The following is a 24671-nucleotide window of genomic DNA, read 5'->3' on the forward strand; positions in this document are numbered from 1 at the left end:
TTGCCAGAAGCTCCTTGCTTATCCTTGCAGGTCCCCTGTCCCCTTTGCCTGACTTTTTACTCATAGGGATAAACTGATCTTGAGCTTGGAGGAAGTGATGCTTGAATACTAATCAGTTCTCTTGGATCCCCCATTCTTCCAGGGTCCTCCCATTTTATTCCTCCAATGGGAGGTCCCTGTAGAGGCCAAAGTTTGCTGTTCTGAAGTCCAGGGTTGTAATCCTACTTGTCATCCTGCTTCCTCCTTGCTCAGTCCTAAACTCCAGCATCTCATGATCACTGCATCCAAGACTACCCCCAACATGTACCAGATCCACCTCTCCTTGTTGGCTCCTCCCCTACCTGTCAACAATGCTCTGCAGAAAACTCCAGGACTGTGTATGCCTAGCTATGTCTTTTCAGCATATGTCAGCTGCAGATGGTTGAAGTCCCCCGTGAGAATCAGGGTCTGTGATCCTGTGAGGTTCCTTCCAGCTGTTTGTGGAAGGCCTCATGAACTTCCTGACCTCTTTCTGATCAGGTAGCTTGTAAGAAACATCCACAACAGCGTCTGTCACATTATCCTGCCTTTTAATCCTTATCCATAGGCTCTCAACTCACTCTTCATTTACCCCTAGGCAGAGCTCAACACTTTCCGGTTCTCTTAAATATAAATCAGCTCTCCCACCTCATGTTCCTGCCCTGTCTTTCCTAAAAAGCATGTAGCCATCTATGACAGCCCTCCAGTCTTGTGAGCTATCCTACTGTGTCTCTGTCTCTGCAGTTGCAGTAAGATCATGACCCTTGGACTGTGCAGAGATCTCCTGTTCCTCTTGTTTATTCCCCATGCTTCAGACATGCCGTGTGCATTGGTGTACAGACATGTCATGGAAGTTATTATGCCTGCAGGTTTCCCAGGAGAGATACAAGAGTACTCTCCATAATAACATCTTGCATGCTTTCCTCAGTTGCATGAACCCACAGGAGGCATCCTGACTTCAGTCATGTTACACTGACTGCCCTGTCACTCTAATTCTCCTCTGCTCCCATCTTGCCTAGCTTAAAGCCCTCCTAAGTAAGCTGGCCAACCTGTTGGCCAACCTGTTGGCCAAGACACAGATGCTGTACTTACTGAGATGGCTCCTGTATTTCTCCATTAGTTGTTGGTCTTCAAACACAATCCTGTAATCATTCAAACCAAAGTCATGATGCCCACACCAGCAGCACAGCCAGTTGTTAGCCTAGAATATCCTTCTCTTCCTTCTCACTGGCAGGATTGAGGAGAAAATCTGGGCTTGGTATCAGCAAATGATGCTTCTACCCCCTGCAGCAGGAAGGTACCCACAGGAACCACCTTTTACAGGTTTTCCCACATGGCACAGGATCTGCTAGCGCAGTTGCTTCCCTTGAAGCCATGCCCAGTTCCTCTTCAGCCTGGAGGTCATAAAACCTATTCTTCAAGTGGAGAAGTGGAGTTATACTTTTGATGACTTTTTAATTAAAAATTATACTTCTAATGGCTGTTTTTATATCTCACCTTGTAAGCAAATATTGATGGTTAACAATAACCTACTTATCTCCTATGTTACTCAAGACAGAGATTTTTGTTCAATATTTGAGTTGTATGCCATGAGCAATTTTGATCTGGCTACATATCTGCCTGAAAAATAATGACTTCAAGAAATACAACAGAGAAACCAATATTAATGCCAATTATGGCATTAATATTCACTGATTAAATTTTTTTTTTGTACGGCAGAAGTGTAGACTACATTGTTGGTGAGAGCTTAGTTTGTTGGGTTAGAAGATGATTAATAGCAGTTAAAGGTCTGCCTCTGTAAGTGCAATTCTGATTAATTCCTTTTATATAGATGCTTTGTTGATGTGCTTTCTGTAAGTGGCAGCACCTGTGGATTTGCACATATGCCAGTCATGGATTTGTGCACACAGGGAATAGTGCTGTGGTTTGGATTTGTAACTTTCCTTCAACTGAAGGAAATTTAGTGGCAGGGAAGGATTTAAGAAGAGAAAAAAAGAATGCTCCAGCTCAATGACTGATTTGATCTGTGATTTAAACACAGATCAAATAAACTAATATTCTACTCCACTAGTTCTATAGCAAGTGGGAAACCAAGTGGTTGCTTGATTCTCTACAGGAGAGACATAGTGACAGAAATGAGAGACCGAGTGCTTGCCGAAATTACTTATTAAGCTATATCATCCCTATTTAGTGTCAATCTAATCTAGGGAGTTAATCTAGGGAGTTAATCTAGGGAGGAAGGGGCCAAGCTCTTCTCAGTGGTGGCCAGTGACGGGACAAGGGGTAATGGCTGTAAGGTGCAACACAGGCAGTTCCATCCCCATGTGAGGAAGAACTTCTTTCTTATGAGGGAGGGTGACACAGCCCTGGCACAGGCTGCTCAGGGAGGTTGTGGAGTCTCCTTCTCTGGAGATCTTCCAAACCTGCCTGGATGCCGCCCTGTGCCCCGTGCTCTGGGTGTCCCTGCTGGAGCAGGGGGTTGGACTAGATGATCTCTAGAGTTCCCTTCCAACCTTAACCATTCTGTGATTCTGTGATTCTGTGATTCTGTGATTCTGTGAATCTAAAAAGTGAATAAGAAATGCAATTTATTTTTGAATAGAAATGTGAAGCAACATTTTTTCGTTATAGCTTGCATAAATTTGAAAACTTGAAATTGGAGCTATTCACAGATATGGTGATATTTTTCTGTTATAAAGATTTGCTGAATGTGTTATATATAGAAATCATTTTTGTGGAATCTGTGTATTCTTTAAAATATTGTACAGTTCTTAAAAAATTAGACTACCTAAGCGTCTTTAAATATCAAGTTCTATGATATATATGTAAAATTTTAAATTATGTGCCTTTAATTATTCAGATAATATTGCACATGACAGTCACTGTTTAAATGGTAACAAAGCTACCAAGTTGAAATATTGCCAGTCTTATTGGGCTTATACTGAGGAAGGGATCTACCTATAAACAAATATTAATATTCCAGTGACACAGTGCTATATATGCAATAATGTATAGATCAAACACATAAAAGTGCTATATAACCTTTATTATATATGTTTTAATTTGCAGCTTAGTTATGTTTTCCCCAAAAAAAGCATGTTCACAGTAGTAACAATAACTAAAGATAAGAAACTATGGCTTGCATTGTGTCCTCATTATTTCAAATAAGCTATCCCTGAAAATATAAACTGATTATATAAATACCAACAAGATGCATCTTGGAGTTTGATGAGAAAATAATTTTGAACTGTGAGAACTACTTCGCAATTTATTGCAATCATATTCAGACCGCAATGCAAGTCTGCTTAATACAAACTCTCTTTAAATTTTCTCTTTGTTGAAGGAAAGTGCAGGTCTTCTAGATACTCCAAATTACCAGTGCAGCTAAAGGCTGTGAACCTGAGAGAATGTTTGGGAATACAGTGTTAATTTTTTGACCCGTGAGTAGTGCCACAGTTTATAAACCTTAGAGACCATTGCTTGTAGATAGCAAAGTACTTTCCAGATGAGTACAATTGTATTGCAAAGATACTTAAAGAATGTTTACCTTTATTAGTCATCTCAGCCATTTCTAACTCTGCTCAGTATGCCAATGATATTCCCCATAGTTCTAACTACATTTCATTATGTATCTGTTTCTTCAGCTTCTAACATTTTAATGTATTGAAATTGTCTCAGCTGTCTTGACAGATTTAAGGATTTTGGTGCTGCAAAATGCTCATATTTGCACATAGCTCTGGAATAATCTAGAACATAAATTCTAGAATCAAGGAGAAGATTTCATGGTAGATTGACTTAATTCGTTTTTTATGATAGACAGTAGAAGCAGAATAGAAGTTGGAGTATTGGGCTAAGTAGTTCGGATATGTATTTGTGCACTGAGTACAAGAGATGTGGTCAAAGTGCCTTGTTAAATGCTGTTTATCTTATGGCACACTAAACAATTTCATGCATGTTACTACTGAACATTTTGAAAGCCATTTGTACAGACGCATTACGTATGTTCTTGGAAGAGAGTGGGTTGACCTGACAACAACTTAAGAGTTTTAATCAGTAATCAGTAGGCATAACACATTAAGAGAATATTTTAGTAAGATTAGCAATTGTTGTCAGTTTTATAGTTACAGAAAAATGATGAAACTACTTTCTGAGTTGCTGATAATTTTGTAATTATTGACCTATTTTCATCAAGGGATGAACAAAGCAAATGCAATAAATTCTATAAGGGACATTTCAACAGTTCTTGATGCAATGCAGCTGAACAATTTTTATCACAAGATTAAAGGTGTGCCCTGGTGTCTAAAAGTTAAAAAAAAATCTTTTATAGATGAACACAAAGCTATTAGGTCACTTTCCAGATAAAAAAAATACAACTGAGAAAAATGTATTTTCAGAAAACTTCAGGTGTTGTTGCTTATCTAGGTAGGCATAAAGATATGGAAACAAAATATTTCAAAAGTAGAAGACTATAACACAGCACAGTCATGCACTATGGTAGGATATGTGTGAATGGAGTTTTGCCTCAGTATTCCCAGTCTTCTCAGTCTGTTAGAAATGGTCAGACCACTATGGATACCATGATCTTGATCCTCCACTCCAATAGTGAGTTTAATTATTTTGTCTAATTCTATGACTAAATGACATCAAACATTATTTCCCAAGGATAGTAATTCAGAAGTTATTTCTTACTCATATCAGTAATGTGTTACACCTTCACATGCTCATAAGACTTGTAACATCTTTTATGATATATAACATTGTTTTCAGGGAAAGCAACAATTTCATTGACTATTACTATAAAAACCACAGCTACTCTAGGCTAATTTTAACTCTGGAATGTGGAAGTGAAATTTACAGTGAATACAATGGATTTGAGTCTGCTTTTTCAGGTCTGAAGTTATCATTATTCATTTTCCTCCCTAATCAGTCTTGCTTCATTTCTTTTGTGTTTTAATGAAATAGATTGCTTTCCCCAAACCATTAATTCAGGGAGAAACTTCAGCAGAACTCTTATGTCTTAGAAAATTTAGACAGATGAATAAATGTATGAACGTACCAAAGATAGAATTGCTTGCCTGCCAAGTCACTTCCTTGAGATTAAAAGATGCTGTCACTTAATTGAAATAAATTATTGCTTTAAAAAAAAACAAAGAGTCAATAAAATGACTTCTAGGATTAACAGTCTTTTGCAGATGACAATATATGCCTGAATGAAATCTGTATTTATTTTATATGTCAAATTAAGAGAGAATATTGAGAAGTTTTTGCGCTCTGCCCACATTTTGTTTCATTTCCATGGCCTACTTTTGAACTTAAATTAATATAGTTAAGACCAAGCTCTCATAAGACAGTGATATTACTGTAGCAAATTAGTGCTGTAAGGAGTAAGATTAGGCATGTATGTGTAATATCAAAAGAATTCATGAAACTGCCTTCACAAGAATATATTGAAAACCATAATTCAAAAAATAGCTCCAAGACAAGGTCTTCTGAAATGTTGCCAGAAAAGGAAACCCTTCTTCCTGTTGGTGGTGTTAATGGCTACTGCCATTCATTTGATGAGTATTTGATCATGAGTCTGGTTCATGTAATATATTTAATCACATTTTAATCAAGCTAACTAGAAGAGTAATTAAATCTCCTTCTTCATTCCTAGGTATAATTGAAATTTAGCTGAATGTCTTGTAAAGCCAGAGTACTGTGTTTGGCAAATTAGTTTTTCTCTTTGAACTAGCTACAAACATAAGCTGAAGAATTATGTTTGTAGTATGGAAGTGTATTGTAAGTATGGAAGTGTGTGTGAGCACTCAAACAAAAGTACTTGCAGAGAACTAGAATAAATTAGCAATTGAACAAGAGAAAAGGTGTTGATGTGTCTTTAGCAAATGAAAAGGACATGGCCTTTTTTATGAAGCACACCAGGGAAACAGCTTTGTAATTATCTTAAAGCAGAGACTCACAGTGCAGCCAGCACTTTAGTTTTCGGCTGTTTTAAGCTTTCAACCTATTCAACATGTACTCAGATGACTGTCAATACCAGATATACTGGGAGGGTGACAGAAGTAGGTCAAGATCTCTTGTCAGCCGCAAGCTGTCAGTTTAGCTCCAGTGATACTGTCAAGTCATGTCTTCAGTTGCATTAGGATCATAGGTGAAGCTAGTGGATTATTGTAACAACTTAGCTTTTAGGCATTGTTCTCCTGCTGGTTATCTTAATTATTTTTCAATAGTTTTTTTCAATTATTTTTCAAGGTTTTAAGTGCACAAAAAAGCAGCAAAGCATTTACCTTCATATCACATGACTTGTACCTTACCCCATACTTCTCCCCACTGATGATTGTGGGTTACCTCTACAGTGTCTTTAGTGACCTGGAACACATGCCTCTTTGGGGAAAGTCTCATGGTCTTGTTCTGCTGCAGAGAAAGTTACTAGATACAGTATACTGACAGCAACTGACAGACACACGAGGGAAGGAGTATGTTCATTACCTAATCAAAAGCCAAAAAAAAGTGAAAATGACATCTGCTTTCTACAGTGGTCTAGCCTGGTTAGACAAGGCCTCAGTTTGTGTATTCATGCTTCCTTGACATTCAAAGGGATGTCAGGGTGGGTGGAAGTTTCATGCAATGCAGTCTTCTGAATTTTTAAGGTTCATAGGCCACTTGCTCTGTTCTTGCAGAATCTTCCTTAAAGATAGACTGATAGACTGATGAAGGAAGTAATAATGAAAACAGTTCACCCCACTGCTATTTGATTAGACATAAACTATCAGGTTTTGCGTAATTTTCCCTTGTGTTCTCTTTTATGTTTTACTAGAAAAGAATTTAGCATCACTGGAGTAATAGCAGGACATTTCTTGGTTTGGGTACATCCAGTCTGCTCCATGCTTGTTGACTAGTCATATATAACATTGTACAGTAGGTTCAGCTAGATTTTTGTTATCTTGAACAATTCAGAAGGCAGACTCTGGGCAACAGATAGCATCACATTTAGAATACATAAATTTAAAATTAACAGTACAAATCATTCCTGCTTAAACTGAATAAATAATTGATATTAGAAGTAAACTGTTTTCTTCTGAATAGGGATTGTGTGAATAGGGATTAACTTCTCTAGTGTAACCATTACTGTTAACAAGAAGTGTTAGGAATTACAGAATTTTGTCTTCTGTTTTGAACTTGGAAGAATGTTTATTCTGAACACAGAACTACAGTATGATTAAGGCTAGAAGGGACTTCTGGAGCTCACCTCATCCAACTGCCCTGTGCAGGGAGGGTCTCGTAGAGTACACTGCATAGGATTTTGTTCAGGCAGGTTTTGAAAATCTCTGGAGAAGGAGACTCCACAGCCTCTCTGGCAACCTGTTCCAGTGCTCAAGAGGTCAAGAAGTTTTATCTCAAATTCAAGTGGAGGTTCCTGTGTTTCTGTTTATATCAGTTGCCTCTTGTTCTGTCACTGTCCACATCTGGAAAGAGTCTCTCCCCATCCTCTTGACATCCTCCCTTAAGGTATTTATACACACATTGATAAGATCACCTCACAGCCTTCTAAAGCTTTTTTTTTTAAACTAAAAAAATCCAGATGTCTCAGCCTCTCCTCATATGAGAAATGCTCTGGGCCTCTAATCATAGTTTTAGCTCTATGCTGGACTTTCTCCATTACTTTTATGTAACTCAGGTATTGGCACATTACTCCAGATGTGACCTCACGAGGGCTGAGCAGAGGGAGAGGATCACCACCCTGGACCTGCTGATAACACTCCTTCTAGTGCATCACAGGATACCGTTGGTCTTCTTGGCCACAAGGACACATAAATAGCTCATGTTCACCATCAGAATGCCCAGGTTGTTCTCTACATGGTTGTTTTCTGGAAGATCAACCTCAAATCTATACTGGTGTACGGGGTTACTCCTCCTTAGGTGCAGGAGGTTCCTCTCTGCCCATCTCTCCATCCCGTCAAGGTCCCTCGGAATGGCAACACAGTCTTCTGATGTTTTGATACAGTTTTGTATCCTCAGATTTTCTTATGAGACACTGTGTCATCCATGACTTTAATGAAAAAGGATTGCACCCTTGCGGGTCACCACTAGCCACAGACCTCCACCTAGACTGCACCACAGATCACAACCCCCTCAGCTCTGCCATTCTCAATCCACCTCACTGTCCACTCACCTAATCCACACTTCCTGAACTTACCTATGAGGATGTTATGAGAGGATGTGTCGAAAGTCTTCCTAAAGTCAAAGCAGATAACAACATCCACTGGTGTGCCTTCATCTACCAAGACAACCATTCCATCATAGAAAGTTATCAGATTGGTTAAGCTTGATTTCCGCTTGGTGAATTCAGGCTGACTACTCCTGATCACCTTCTTGTCCTCTGCATACTTAGAGACAATATCCAGGATAAGCTGCTGCATCACCTATCTAGGGATGGAGGTATAGCTGACTGGCCTTTAGTGGGCTTGGTCCTCCTTCTTGCTCTTTTTGAAGACTGGCATAACACTGTCTTTCTTCCAGTCCTCCAGCACCTCTCCTGTTCTCCATGGCCTTTTGAACATGATGAAGAGTGGCTTAGCAGTAACATCCTCCAGTTCTCTCAGTACCCATATGTACATCCCATGAAGGCCCATAAATTTATGGGTGTCTATATTGTTTAAATAACCTCTAACCCAATCCTCTTCCACCAGGGACAAATCTTCCTCTGTCTAGATTCCCTCTCTGATCTGTGGGCTCTTGAGTTCGTGGTGACTATCCCTAGCAGTAAAGACTGAAGGAAAGGAGACATTTAGTATCTCCACCTTTTCTGTATCCTCTGTCACTAAGGCACCCAGCCCATTCAGCAGCTGACCCACATTTTCCCTAGTCTCCTTTGTGCTGATGATCTATTTGTAGAAGCCCTTCTTGAAGTCCCTGACATCTCTTGCTTGGTCTTCCTTGTCACATCCCACATTCTGTGACAATATTTGATAAATATTCCTCTCAAGTGGTCTACCCCTTCTTCCTTGTTATGTTTGCTTTCTTCTTCTGTTTGAGTTTTGCCAGAAGCTCCTTGCCCACCCCTTGCAGGTGTTTTGCCCCCGCCTTGCTTGACTTCTTTCTTGTCAGGGAGGCACTGATCCTGAGCTTGGAGGAAGTGGTGCTTGGATATTAGTCAACTGGCCTGGACCCCTAAACATCCCAACTGCTCTGGATCAGGGACAAAAAAGCTCATTAGCAGCAGCTCCCAGGAGAAGCTAAGACCTCCTATAGTTTGTCCTTGTCTAGTTCCCATTTTCTTGTTAGCAGCACTTGTCCTCTAGTTCCTCAGGATCTTCTATTAAGGTCATCAAGAGTTCTAAGCAGAGCCTAAACAATGCTATACAAGCTGTCACATCGGTTCACTGCCTCTGTTAGTTATGCTCATGATGTTTGCTGGTGACAGTATTGGGTCTAACAATAAATTAATGTTCTGTACATAACAACTTTATGGGACTTGAATCCATTTCTGCAACCAACAGCCGGATTCTAGGCGATTTACAGCCTACCATTTTGCTTTGGAGTTATCTGTAGATTTGGAGTTATCTGTAGATTCCCAGTGCAGTATATCTTCTTGAAGGGTGATGTAGTGCTGGTGAATAGTCTTATAGCTGTCTCATCAACACATGGTTTCAGAGGAGTTTGCTAAGCAAAGGTTTGTGGAGAAGTTGCAGACCAGATGAAAATTGCATTGGGTTATCCTTTGTGTGGTGCTTTGGATAGGCTAAAAAGCATGATTTTTAGAGTCTCTTTCCACACAATCAGAAGCAAACCTTTGCAATAAATATATAAATGTGTCTTTTTAAAGCTTTGTTTGAACTTAAGGAGCTACATGCTCTAGGTATCCCAGACTGAGCAGGGGGTTGGACTAGGTGATCTCTAGAGGTCCCTTCTGACCTTAACCGTTTTGTGATTCTGTGATTCTATGATCACTTGAGACTGTGCTCAGAATTGGGAACTTGGTTTTTATATACCAAAAGTGCATTTTGGATGTGTTACACAAAGACTTGTGTAAAAATAGGAGAATATTATTCCCCCCTTTTCACGACTGGTGGGAAGGGAAAAATGACACTGAAGTAAGAGGAGGTGCCTTTCTCTTGAAGTTCCTGAAGTATCTTGCATGTATAATTTATCAGTCAGATCAATACAGATACATTCAAAAGTGTGTGTTAATGTCAATGTCTAACTGACATCTCATTCACATTTATTGAAAAAGGAAAAAATATTGTATTTATAGTCATATGCTGTTTTTCATTTCCGTCTATTGAAAAAAGTGAATTTCTTTAAATGTACATTTTCCATACAGATACTGCAATTTATTGGACCATTTACTTTTTTTATTTAAATGTCAATATATGAGAAGACAAGAACTGAAAATGCCATGAATAGCTTACAATGAATAACAGAGTATTCAATAATGAGGAAACATACATTCTCTTAAGTATAAGTTGAATGATATTGAGTGCACAATAGAAAATGTTGGAGGTCTGTTACAAATCCACATTAAAAAAAAACAAAGCCATGTTATAAAAATATTTCATCATCTCTCAAAAGTCCAATGCAAAACTAGTTACTTCAGGATTCTCATTTGGATTAAGCGCATAACTGAACTAAGGTTTAATCTGTACCTTCTGATCCTCCTTTAATATATCCTTTTCCCCTTCACCTTTGCACCAGCTTCCTGCACATTGTTACTGGGGATCTCGCATGATATTCCATGAATAGGAATGCCAGTAGTTAGCAGTGATGCATGGCAGAAGTATTGATAAGGTGCCAGAAGTAGTGGGTTAATGTGACACAGGTGTCATGATCAAGTGCAGTTGGAAATATAGATGAGAAAGATTTTAAGATATGGAGGAAAGAATCGTCGCATATGCATTCACTTATTTCTATAACCCTTCACCACAAGGGATAATGATTGCCTTTTTTGTTGTTGTTGTTGTTGTAAATAGTCCTGGCTCTGGGTAAGAGAATGTATAATGTATCAATGGGAGAAGGTTTTTAGCAAAATGTGCAAGAGTAAAACTAATTGGATTATCTCTGGATAGAAATGGAGCACAGTCTATGGAATACTTTGGGAAGAAATGCATAACTTTGCAGACTATTTTAATCAAATGATAGGAAAGCAAAATAGTTTTTAATTTGATTACCTAAAGTAAGTCATTCAAGGGAGGGCTAGCTTTAAAGGACATGGAGTCACAATCACAATTTAGGTGAAAGTTCTTTTAGCCTAGATTTACTAGATTTTTGTCAAAGACCTGCTTAAGGTTCCCCTAGCTTATCCTACTTTACCATTTGTCTGTCCCTACTATTTTTGTACCTTAACCTAAGTCTTTCCAATAGTATTTTCCTGGTTCTGAGGCTTAAATACTCCTTGTACTCACCTGAAAGACAGGTTCCTGATGCTGTAGCATACTGGTTTAATTCAGTTGTTGTCTTGAGCATACTTGTCTGTATGTCATCTGATCCACCATAACTTCTGTGTGAAAAATGGAGTACCCTACCATTGTAGAGCAATGTGATGGCAAGCAGAGGGGTAGTTCCTGGGAGAGCAGAATATTTTGGCCATTACCTTTGACTCTGCAGGGTCCCAGTTCAAAAAAAGGTCCTTAGCAATGAATGAGTATTAAGAATGTTTAATCCAAATCAGATCACACTTTCCCGCTATGTTTACCAAGAATAGCAGATGCATTCCTTCCAGGAATACCGTCTAGACATGTAGATGTTTTCTACATGAAGCTGTAATTGCGTAATTTATAAATACCTTATAGTATTTCAATATTTCATTAAAATGATAACAAGGAAAAATTTTAACATTACTTTCATTGTGTTTTTGCAAATTTGGATTTGCAAGGAAATTTTTATAGAACCTCAGCAAAAGGTAGCAAAGCATGTGGACTAATTTTTACCATCCATTTGAAGGTACTGTGTGAGTGTGAGGAAAGCGCATGATAAATACATGGACATCACTTACTAAACTAAACGTTGTTTATATAAAAGAAAAAGAAAAAAATGTTGGCTAAACAAATTGGAGTTTATTGAGTTAGAAAAATTGCAGTAAAACAGTCCGATGTTAGCACAAAGAGAACGACAGACGATACCAATTGTCGAACTATCCACAACAATTGGTACATAATGCTTTTAATGCAAGCAAAATGCTAATGTAACTAAATGTAAATGTAACTAAAGCAAAACAAACTAAAAAACAAGATTTCAAATAAAATTGCATGAGAACCAGAGATCATAATGTGGTGATGTGTCAGTTAATAATACCATTAATTTTGAAACTTTTCACATATACTATTTAGTGCTATTTTAAGTAAATGCCAGCTAAAATCATCCTCATTTTTCTCAAGAAGAGTTGATTATTTTGGTGATTTTAAAGAGTGATACAGCCTAGAAACACTGCAGTCTGATTACACAGCTCCATCCCTCAAAATGGGTAGAGGATCTTGTCTTTTCAGCAGCCATGAGTGCTGCTCAAAATTTTGGAAGATATTTTGTCAGTCCTGATGCTACTGCTGGATTAGCTAGAGCTAGCAACGAATTGGAGCCTGCTGTTAACAGACGTGGTGTTGCAAGACTTATTTGCCTTTCTTTCCTTTGGCTTGCTGCTGCTTGTTATTTCATTAGTTTGAAAGGGATATCTAGAGGTCATCTTGTCCAACATCATGCTCAAAGCAGGAGTAACCTTGACATTTTATCATATTGTTCAGGGCCTTTTCCTGTTGAGTTTTGCATATCTTCAGGGATAGAGATTCCACAGACTCTACAGGCAATCCATTATAATGTTGGACCACTCAAGGTACAGCTGACCCTAACTGAGCAGGGGAGAGTTGGACCAAACAATCTCCAGAGGTCCCGTCTAACCTCCAATACTCTGTGATTCTGTGAAATGCAGTCAAAAACATGCCAGTTTATAGTCACTTCTGTCAAACCACAGTCTATTAGTCTTTTAATCTATTAGTCTATTAGTTTTGTTTAATGGGCAGCTAGCCTTCATTGCTAAATGGGCACAGTGCTAATTCATGCTCAATTTCTTACTAACTGGACCCCCACTTTCCTTTTCTTGAGAGTACTACTCAGGCAGTCATCCCCAAGCCTGTACTCTTGGATGGAGTTTTTGTTTCGGGTTTTTTTTTTGTTGTTTATTTTTGTTTTCCCTAGGTGCAAGAATTGCCTTGATGACATTTATGAAGTTCCTGTCAGTCCATCCCTTCAGCTTGCCAAGGCTCCACTGAATGGCAGTCCTGCCCTCCACTGAAGCAGCACAACTGTTTGACTTGGCTGAGCTTAGGTAAATGAGCTATGAGAGAAGCACTTCCATTTGCTGTCCCAACAACTTCTCTAAAGCACAAAGCTGTGTCTCTTTGAGAGATCTGGGAAGCGGAGATCTTGGCCTTTCCTTTTCTACCAAACTCAGCATTTTGTAGGGTTGCCTTGATGTTCCCATTAGTTTATTCAGCTATTGTCTTTTACTAAGGAACTTCAGTCATTTCCTTAACTTACTGAATTCCAAATTAAAAAACATGCTTTGACAACTTCTAATAGTATTATATCAAAAGAGGAAATTATGAATTAAGAATTATGTTTGTGCATAAAGAATCTCTTTCTTCAATGTCATCAAGGAGTTACTGCATTTAGATTTCAATCTAAAAAGTTTAATTTCAGAAGCACACAGAGACATGAGGTGGACTCAACACAAAAAGAGAGTTAGTTTATTCAATATTTTTCTGTATATAATGCTAGCTGATATTTAGACCATTTCTTCTCAGTCTGAGGTAATACGAGGTTATATATAGAGAAGGCAGAATTATTGAATGCCTTCTTTGCTCCACTCTATACTCAGGTCTGTTGACCATGATGGGGTGTGCTTACAAATGCTTCAGGAGCTAGTGGGTGTATTTGTCATGCCACTCTCCGTCACTTTGGAAATGTCATTAACGAACAGGAGAGATGTCTGATGATGACTGGAAGAAAGCAAATGTCACTCCACTCTTCAGTGGAAAGGTATGCTTGAGGACCCAGGAAACCACAGGACAGTTAACTTCACCTCAGTCCCTGGAAAAGGTGATGGTAATGCAACAGCTCACCCCATATGCTATTTTCAGTGCTAGGAAATCATGCTTAACGAGCCTCAGAGCCTTCTGTGAATGACTGGCTGGGGAGATAATGGGACACCAATCAATATTTTTGTCTGCTTTGACTTCAGGAAGACTTTTAACACTGTCTTCCATAACATCCTCATAGATAAGCTCGGGAAGTGTGGGGTTATATGATGGGCAGTGAGGTAGATAGAAAGCTGACTGAATGACCGAGCTCAGAAAGTTGTGGTCAGTGGTGCGAAGTCCAGTTGGACTTGTAGTTAATGGCATATCCAAGACATCAGAACAGGATTTGATTCTGTTCACCTTACTTATCAGTGGCATGGATGAAGGGACAAAGAGCACCCTCAGCACTCTGAAGGTAAGTTTACTGATGATACAAAACTGTGAGGAATGTCTGATAAACCAGGGGCTGTACTGTGATTCAGAAGGACCTTTACAGGATGGACAGCTAGGTGGAAAGGAACCTCCTGAAGTTCAACAAAGACAAGTGCAGGACCCTACACCTATGAACATGAGCCAGCAATGTGCCCTTGCAGTGGTGGTGGAAAATGGAATCTTGGGGTGCATTAAGAGTGTTGCCAACATGTTGAGGGAGATGACTCTTCTACTCAGCCCTGTTGAGGCCGCATCTGGAGTACTTTGTCCAGTTCTGGGCTCCCCTGTATCAAAGATATACTGAACTAGTAGGGAGAGCTCAGTAGAGATCTAAAGAGGGCACAAACTGAAGCAAAGCAAGTTCCATGTGGACGTAATGAAAAATTTCATTACTGTGATGGTGAATGGAACAGACTTGCCCAAAATGTCTCCAGTCTTCCTGGGACCTATGTGCTGTAGGTGATGCTGCTTGAGCATCACCTCAGTGATTGTTGGACTATATAATTTCCAGAGATCTCTTCCAGTCTCAACTATTCCATGATTATATGAGTCTTAACTTTGGGTCTGCTCCATGTTGAAAGAAAGCCCATGACTCTTGTCAGGATCGTATTTATTATCAAGCTCTCTCTGGCAGTCTCTCCATCACTATCTGCCTTCCTTCTCCAGTGTGCACTCTGAGGGTTTGAGCATGGGGAGAGGTGAGGAACACAATGACTAACACACCATTTTTTTCTTGGCAAGTTAAAATGAGGAACACAGTCAGTCTGTTTATGGTGCTTATGGTGTTTATGGTCCATGTTCTGTACAGTCCATTTGGTTGATGATGGATATGATTTTTTATCCTTCCCTCCTTTCTGTTCCCTTGATTTTTTAATCTCCCTTGATTTTTTAATGCATATTCTCAAAAAGGTAGGTAGTCAGGACAGCATGGTTTTCATATGAGTAACAGAGTCTATTTGAAGACATCAACCACGGTAAACATGATGACCAGTGTGGTCAGAAACTTTGGATTACTCTTGGCATTACAGGAATTACTAGCAAAGTCCATTATTGTAGATATAATTAAGGCAGGCCAAATCACCATTAAAATTTTGTTTTTCAGCATAGTGGAATTGGAGGAAAAAGATACTGTAGTCTTTGGAACAAGGGAGCAGACACCTAACCTGATACTTTGGCTCTGAGAGTTTCTAGATCTGCCGACCTAGAAGTACTGAGCCTATTCAGTATGACAATTAATGTTGTTCTGTCTGTGTTGTGTAGTTGTTTAAATAAAATTATGTTTTTTCCATAATGTTTTCTCCATAATGTTATTTCTCTAGATATTACAGTAAAAATATCTGTGACATTTACTTATGCTACTATACACTCTACCCATTACCAGCCTAAGACTTGTATAAAACAGTGAAAAAAAACAGTATTCAAGTGTTACACTGCAGTGTTACACTGCAGTTTAATATTATAGTAGGCTTTCATTTGGCTTTTACAGGTTAACTTGTGGTAACTTATTATTATTATCTCTGAAATAAGTTAGTTTACAGGATTTCATTTACTGTAAAACAAGTTCAGCTGTCTTACAGTTGTCACACAAAGACTGAAATTAAAAAACATAGATATGTGATGAAGAATATCACACTAGGTTTTCTTGACCTTTGGGTGAAGAAATATACTTTTGCTCTTCTTAATTCATTAAGCTGTTCTTATCTCTCACTTTGTCAGTTTTATTTTTGTTCTGCCTTGCTTCTGGGTTTCCAGAATTCAAAATATCATTGCATTGCTATATTGCTTTCAATTGCAGCTTATATCTCAGAAGTATGCTAGGCATAATATATTTATTGCTGTTACTTCAGATGTTTTATTTCACTAGCTCACTTCCATTTTCTTCTATTGACAAGGAACTCTTGGTTGTTTATAAATTGAGACTTTCTCCTTCTATAGTGTGTTCTTATTTCAGTCACTTTTCTTTTTTAAAGCAGTTAAGTTAAACTTCAATTTTCAGTGTACTAAAAAGGTGGAAGTCTATAGTCAACAGAGATTTCGTCTTTACCTTCATTGTGACCTGGGCCACAAAATGACCCAGGAAAACTAACTCTCTTTTTAAAAAATGTAATATAAATGCTTTTAAAAAGTACATGTGGATAATATGAATGAATCAAAGAGCATAATGCATGCTGTCTATAAATTTATCAAAGCATAATTAAGGACATAAATTTAGCCTCTAATCAGTATGGCGACTTTCAGGCAGAACTTACAATGCTTAAAGATTGATCGGCACACTATCTTCTGGAGAAAGAAACAAATGTTACCCTGTAAATTTTTCAAAAGTTATTTCACAAAATCAATTCAACAAAAAATATAATAAAGTACTTCTGTATTAAGAAACTATTTTGATTACTGGTGCTTAAAATCAAGCTTTCTGCAGTGCTCATCTTCTAGATCCAGAAAAGAAAAATGTATTTACCGTGTTTAAATATGAACACATACATCTTACTTTTGTGACTTTCTTTATATTGTAAAATGGCACCAATAATAGAATGAAAGGAATTCTAACATAAATATTCAGAAAGAGGGTGACTAGATCTGCTATGATCTATGAAAACAAAGTTATTTATGGAAGTGTAATATTAAACAGTAATGAGTGAAAAGAAGAAAAATAACTGTGAAGATATTAAATGAAGCAAATACCAAAACGAAGTACTGATGTCACTAACTCTGTGTTGAGCTTGCCAAAATTATCTCTATTAGTATTTCAATTTTTACTAGAACCACAACTAGCAAATAACCTTGTAAATCAACTACAGTACACATGTTTCTCTCAACAGGAGAGGCAACAAAATAGTAAGTAGTTTACATCAATAAATGTAAGTGATAATGATCTTGGGACTCAAGTGTCTAAAACCATTAACATTTTCTGAGGTTACAGAAATACAGAAACATTGCTGATTTTCTAGTAGAATTTTAAGTCATTTGCTGCAAATAATTTTTTTTCTCATCTTGCTATTCTGTTAGGAAACACTGTAATGGTCAACTAGAGTGAAAAACTGTAGTCAAATGCAGAAAAGCTGGAGGAGTTTGAGCCTGATTATTCTCAACAACAGAGTATCTTTTTCAAATATGTTTGTATTATTTTTTCTGCAACATTTTTCCAAGATTATATGAATTTCCATCATGTCATTTATTTACAAAAAGCATAATAAAAATGTAGCAGTACAGATTACATAGTTCTCCCTTTTAATACTGAAATATTCCAAAATATCTGATAAATGTTTAAGTACCAGGATGTCAGGGAAAACAACACTCCACAGATTTAATTTTGTTATTTAATTAATTTTATTTAATTATGCGTAATACAGTGGGATGGGTGCACAAATGCATGAGTTGAAATAAATGGGTTATATTCATCAGCTGGTCAAATATAGTGAATATGTTGAATAAGTTCCTTCTGGTCCTACAATCTTTAAATAAATATTAATTCAAATTCTAGCTAGATGACAGGTCTAGCTGCAAAACAATCCAGGAGGAATCAATATATTACACTGAAGGATCTATTCAGCTGCATATAATGTACTATCAGAACTCTCTAAGGCCTTGGCCCAAATCATATTCCATATGAGATGTTAATGTTTTGAATATATCTATATGCTGGCTTACAAATGTTCAGCTCAGTAGTGCCTGAATTTCACAGTAAAGCCCAGAACAAACTGTGCAAGAGATCAGTAGTACAGCTAGACACAGAGGGAACTTAACATTACTTCAGACATAACAGCATGTCCAACGAGAGGAGAAACAAAATGAAAATGAAAGTTTGCATTGAGTTCTTTGGGTGCAGTAAAACATTTGTGTTCACTAACTCTGAGCTACTGAAACTGTTAACATGCAAAGAAAAGGCATTATTGAAGTCAAAGGTAAGCTTAAGATCAGACAGGTTTAAGTCCTGTCGGAGAAAAGTATTGGATAAATTGAGAGTCTGTATTAACCAAAATATTACAGACACCTGAAAGGAAGTCACTATCCCATATTGCAGATGAACTTATAGTAAGGCATGGTGCCTTAAGCACATGAAGTGGTCCTACTGGACTGAAAAAGAGCAAGGTTAAAGACTGATACATGTATTGAAATTTTCTGAGTTCAGAGGATTTCTGACCTAACTCCAGAGGTACCAAAACCATTACTGAAATGCCCAACTATGAACACAACTTACTATATGTAGGTCTTATAAATTATCTTTCAAGATATTGGATGGGCATGTCAGATACCCTTGAAAATATATTATTTCTAATGCACCGTGAGAATGCTTAGAAGTCTTATATGAAACAGTATATGAAACAGTAAAAAAATGATGCTAGTCCTAATACATTATAATGTTGCTAGTAACTAGAAATAAGCAATTCAGGTAAGTTCTACTTTTTCCAAAAGACTTAGAAATTGCATTATTGAAAGACTGTGATCTTCATATCATTATGCAAAGAGATTCTGAATGATCTCCTAAATTTCTATCTGTGGAACAGTTACAGATCAAGGTAGCAAGGTGCTGATCTACGAATAAAGGTTTCAACATCTAAACCTAATGCAAATTTATTGTAAAAAGAGGAAACCAACTTGATTTCTGTTGCTACTGCATATTTAATCATTGAAAACTGAGTACTTTCTGTTTGGACTGCACAGTTTTTATCTACTTTCTATACTCCTACTCCATTTCATACTGAGGTTATTAAACTGCAGTCTTCTAGTGCAAATGTTATTTATTAGACAAATTAGTAAAGAGACAGACAGTAGAAGTCATGATAAACAAAAAATGGAGTAGTGGATAAAACTGTAGGAAGTGGATATTCTGCTCATATAGGGAGAGAGAGGAAGTTTTGTTTGCTGGATGGACTCAGTTCCCAAATAATGGGTGAGACTAGAGACTAGACACATCAAGTAGTGTGTTTTCTTCTTAAGGAAACTGTAGTATATACCAAATCACAAGTATTTGAAGTTACATTTACAGTAATAGCTTCATCCAACCAAAAACATTGTGTGCATCCCCATGGTTTCCACAGACAGTCCAGATCAACAGTGTAGCATGTCTCTGATCTTATATATGAGTCAAAAACAACCCGCTGCTGTTCAGCTTAGCAAAATAGTGGTGTTAATGACAATTTAGGCAAAAGAGCAAAACTTTCTAGTAAAAGTAATGCTGACTCCTTCAGGTGATATTTTTTATCATTTGAAGTGCCTGACATTTTAGGAGGGATTCTTTCCCATTCATTGCTGTTAGTCATGCTCTAAATAATAAGCCAGTCAGCTTCTTGTCAGCTGCATTTGACCAGGAGTATGCAGCCTCTGCTTTTGAACGTGGACTTGGCTGTTATGCAAGCTTCTCTGGTGTTGCAATTAGACTGTTGCATGGAGTTAGCTGTACTCACTTGGCACCATGATTTAAGAGCTCGTTTCATTATATGGTGGGTACTTGTCTGGTGTCTGTACTTGTTGGCTTTCAGCTATATGCAGCCATTTCCTACTTCCTATGGCTTTTGGTAAAAAGAAAAAAAGATCACAAGCAGCAATTGTGGCCTTCTGGGATGTCTAAAAAGTCCTTTTTTACAAAAGATTGGCAAACTTACTCCTCAAACAAGAGGCAGGGAGAAACCTTTTGTAATGACTTGTCTGTCTGGCTAGATAGAGATATTCTTTTTATCTGAACATTTATTTCTTAAAGCTTGTGACAGACTGCTTTGTTGCTTGAAGGGAAGAGTGCTATATACAGTGTATGTTGTGAAATGTGACATTAAACAAATGTGAAAGTCTGCTTTGTCCTATCCTTATCATTTTTCTTTTTGTTTCCTTCAACTTGTGGCCATGGTTTTAAGTTCTTTACATTCTTCTCTGGGCCATACACTGAATTAATTTTGTAGCTTGCTCAACTAGCAGATAGACTCCTCTGGTTATTTGTAATGGGTTACAAGACAGAGAGTATAAGACCAGTCAGGTCAGTGATGAGAGCGTGGTAGGATAATGGCTGAATCACAATCAGTAGAACTGCATAAGTGTCACTAATACATTTCAGCAATATGAAGCCTTTGACTTAAGGGAGGATGAAAGAAGCATTCAGTATGTCTTCCAAAGAGAATCACTGTGTGATTGAAAACTGAATTGTGAGGGGTTCAATGTTTTGAGTAAATATCTTTATAAACATGAAAAGATCAAACAAATAACAAAGAAAAAGCCTTATCATCAGCATTTCTTAACTGCTTAGATAATGTGCCTGCTTGGATTCTTACAACTTCATAAAGTTTGATTTACTTTACTGTGGTGAGGTCAGGGTCCAAAGAAATATTTTTCCAGGCAAATAATAGTTAAAATGCATCAGTGCTTTGTGATATAATGGTGAATTTTAGCTTGAATTTCACCTCAGAGAGCATACCACTCTGTGCACTTTAGAGTGTACCATTTCATGGGCTGCAGCTTCCAACTATTGCTTTACTATCAGCATTCTACTTCTTTCATACATGACCTGTGCTGTTCCTCAACTGTTTCTCTGTGAAACTTGAAAACACATTCCATAATTGCTAAAAATATTACTTACATTCTGTTGTAATGAGTTGATATGAATAATTTCTACTGTTGCAACTTGAAGTGGTGAGGTGCATGAGGGAAATGACTTGGCTAAATGTCAGATAAGTTCAAATATATTGTGCCAAGCCTTAGTGTTCTCGATTCCTTGGTTGCTTATAGAACTAAGGAGCTAGTAGAGCATTCAAGTTGCACTTGAATAACAAGGAAGGAAGACTGGAGGACACTCCTTACTCCAACAATCATAATTTTTATTCTTTTACTGTGTGAGTTTTCCACCAATCCACCAAACTGAGAAGGTAGTCTCTGACACACTTGGTGTATTTTTTTTCCTGGATATATATATCTAGCATAATAAGGGGGAAAATTGTACTACATTATACAATTAGTAAGAAATCTAGGCAGTGCAAAACTGTATCATTTTAAATAGGAAAAGCAGTAGTTCCATTCTTGGGAAAGAATTCAAGTAGAATCATTTTTCTTTTAGAATACTCATTTTGTAAGAAGATAATGTAAGCCTGCAAACTTACCAGTTAATACCTTTATTTTTTCAACAGAATGCAATGCAATTGCTACCTGGACACTGATAGTAAATAAATTGCTTTATTAAAGGCTGGTATACTGTAGCTCTTATAAAAATTAAATTGAAAGAAGACTTTCTAGAGGAGGAAAAAAAAGACAGAAAGTTATATTTTAAAAAGATGTCTCCATAAATATAAATACTCTATTACTACTGGAAAATGGTCTCTACTGTATAGCCTGCTGGGCATCCTGACAGACAGGATATATGTTTTGGAATCAAATTCTGAACTTTAGGAACGTATTTTATTAATACTCTGCTAGAATAAAGCCATGGTTGCAAAAGATACTATGAAATATTGATACCACTCTAATTCTCTACTGATATTCGCATCTTTTGCATTATTGACTAGGATTCTCTTTGTTTTTTAGTTTTAAAGCCTGGTCTAAGATTTAAAGTAGAGAATTTTTACACTTCAAAAAGTGATCAGACTAATTGCTAGGAGAATCACAGAGTAAGTCAGGAGGAAGCTGACTTCCAACTTTCTGCTCAAAACAGCTGTGAGAGCAGGTCAATTAATTCAGAGTTCTTTAAAGGAATATTTTTATATATCTGAAAACTGTATTTTCTTTCTCAATGGCAGACTCTCTGTTGTTTTAGTACAGAATGCTAAAGTTTGTACTGCTAGTCATTTCTTGATGCTGATTTTTTCTATTCTTTGTCAAGTTGTGCCAGGGGAGGTTCAGGTTAGATATTAGGAAAAATTTCTACGTAGAAAGAGTGGAGGAGTCCCCCTCTCTGGCTGTGTTCAAGAAATATGTAGATGAGGGGGCCATGTAGGGACATGGTTTAGCAGGCATGTTGTTGAAGGGTTTACAGTTGGACTTAATCTTGAAGGTCTTTTTCAACCATAATGATTCTATGATTCTATGAAATGTTGGTATCAAAATTTAGATGTCACAATATCCAAAATAGAGGGCTTTTCATATTTTGATCATGTTATATATTGTACATTATATACTATATAAACCTTCAACCCTCTGAAATTTGCCCCACCTAATATTTTTTTTTTACTTAGTTATTTTGTTTGAGATTGTGAATATTGCTTTTTTTTTTTTTTTTTCCAGTGTGACAATGCAAAAGGACTCAAAGCCTTCTATGATGCAATAAAATATGGACCTAACCATCTGATGGTTTTTGGTGGCGTATGTGCGACAGTTACTTCTATCATTGCTGAATCTCTAAAAGGATGGAACTTGGTTCAGGTAAGCCATCATGTAGCATATATTCAAATGCTGAATACCTGTATCTGTAATTCTCCATTTTCTTTTTAAGTTAGCATTTGATGCTTTTCAAGCTTGGTATTTTATGTAATGAATATTTCACAGTGTTGAAGATCAGTGAAGTTATGTGTAAAGATTGACAGCTATTTCTACTATTAGATTTTAATTCTTGTGAGTATGTGACAGTGGTCACGTGTCTCAGTAGGTTAATTAAATACAATTTATTGATATATATCAAAAAGCAACCTAAATTAAATAAAGATTGATCATGTTATATGAGCCAATCAAGGTCTTACTGAGACTTAGAAGAAATGATGCATCAGGCCGGAAATTATGATATGCAAAGGTTTTTACTAAGTCTGTACTCAATCACAATGAAATAATTCCTACTGATTTTAAGTATTAGAAGTACATGAATTTTAGATTGTAACCAGATAGGTATCTCAGTATTTGGCTCACAGAGCAATCAGAGCAATCCTACCTGCTTTTCTTTCTGACTTTCTCTAAAGTCAAGTTTGTGGCAAGATTTTCTCCATAGAGGAATCATAATTTTTAATCCTATTTCTTAAAATGGTTGTGCTGATGACAGCAGTATATTTTTATTCATTTCTTCAGTCAATCAGGCCCATCATGATCATTAGACTGATGGATGTCAGTGTGTCCAGATGTCCAAATAATATTGTTGTTCAGCTGTTTGAAGGTCCTGGCTTCCAAATCAAACTGCCAGCAAATCATTTTAGTTCAGTTTTTGTTTAATTTGGCTAAAAGATAAGCTCATCTTCTCTTGTTTTATTAATTAAAAAAAAAATAAAATGAAATTTGGGAAAATACTAATATAGCACAGCAATTACCTTAGTTTTCAGTTATAATAGAGACCCTTCTTTTTTACCTGGGATACTCACTGTGATTAGCACATAATGAGCAAATGATGCATAATTAAGCTCATGAAGAAGATGATGATCAGAGTGCAAACCAGAAATTCTTGTAAAGATAGTTAAAGCAGCTTGTTAGATCTGTTTGCAGATCTGTTTTCATATCAGGTTACATAGATCTGTTAGATCTGCTTGTCATGTCAGATCCTTTTTTTTATACTTCAGGATCTTTTCTGTTGTGGAAAAAAAAAAACATTAATTTTACTATGGCAACAAAATAATAGAGTATCTCTGGAGAGAGCAGAGAAAGCCACAAAAAGCTTGAAACTATGGTTTCTCATAAAATGGCCTAGAATGAAATACATGACCAGAATTTTTGAGTATGTGACTGGTATTTTGGAAGCTGTCAAATGGAACTTCTAGATTATGCAGGATGTTATAAGGAGATGGATTTCCTTATACTAAATCCTTTTCATTTGCAGTCAAATTCATTATGCTGAGGTCTGTAAACCAATTTTTAATAGAGTTGCTTAGTCAAGAAGGAAAAGAAACTAGAAAGTTTCTATTTGCTTTTAGATGGTTTTGTTTGTCAATATATGTGGTAGCTTAATGATAGGAAATATTGCTACCAAACAGCATCCATTTCTTTGTATTTACCAACTACAGCTGTGACTAAATCTTAAACACTATTAATGATACCAGTACAACACAGGATTCTCTGCTGCTAGGGCTTAAAATCCTGCAGACACTAGATAAATCCTCAAATGGCATAAACCACACCATGTCAGGATTTTATATATTGATTGACTAAATGATGAAAGAATGCAAATGAGAGCATGACTGGAGAGTGTTTGAGGCTTAGTGGATGTATACCAGCAGCAGTGGGAACAACCTAGTTGCAGCCTGTAAAATACAGTGATAGCAA

The 24671-nt window shown here is 37.1% G+C and overlaps 1 protein-coding gene across 1 annotated transcript in view; it reads left to right on the forward strand.

Moving 5' to 3' along the window:
* Positions 1-24671, forward strand: part of GABBR2 (gamma-aminobutyric acid type B receptor subunit 2) — a 349731-nt gene that overhangs the window by 56888 nt on the left and 268172 nt on the right. Inside the window, exon 2 of the mRNA XM_026034555.1 lies at positions 22719-22856. Within this exon, the coding sequence (XP_025890340.1) occupies positions 22719-22856 (138 nt within the window). The remainder of the gene's footprint in view (positions 1-22718; positions 22857-24671) is intronic.

This window comes from Nothoprocta perdicaria, unplaced genomic scaffold, assembly GCF_003342845.1.
Source record: "Nothoprocta perdicaria isolate Ctin4 unplaced genomic scaffold, notPer1 scaffold_147, whole genome shotgun sequence".
Classification (NCBI taxonomy): Eukaryota; Metazoa; Chordata; class Aves; order Tinamiformes; family Tinamidae; genus Nothoprocta; species Nothoprocta perdicaria.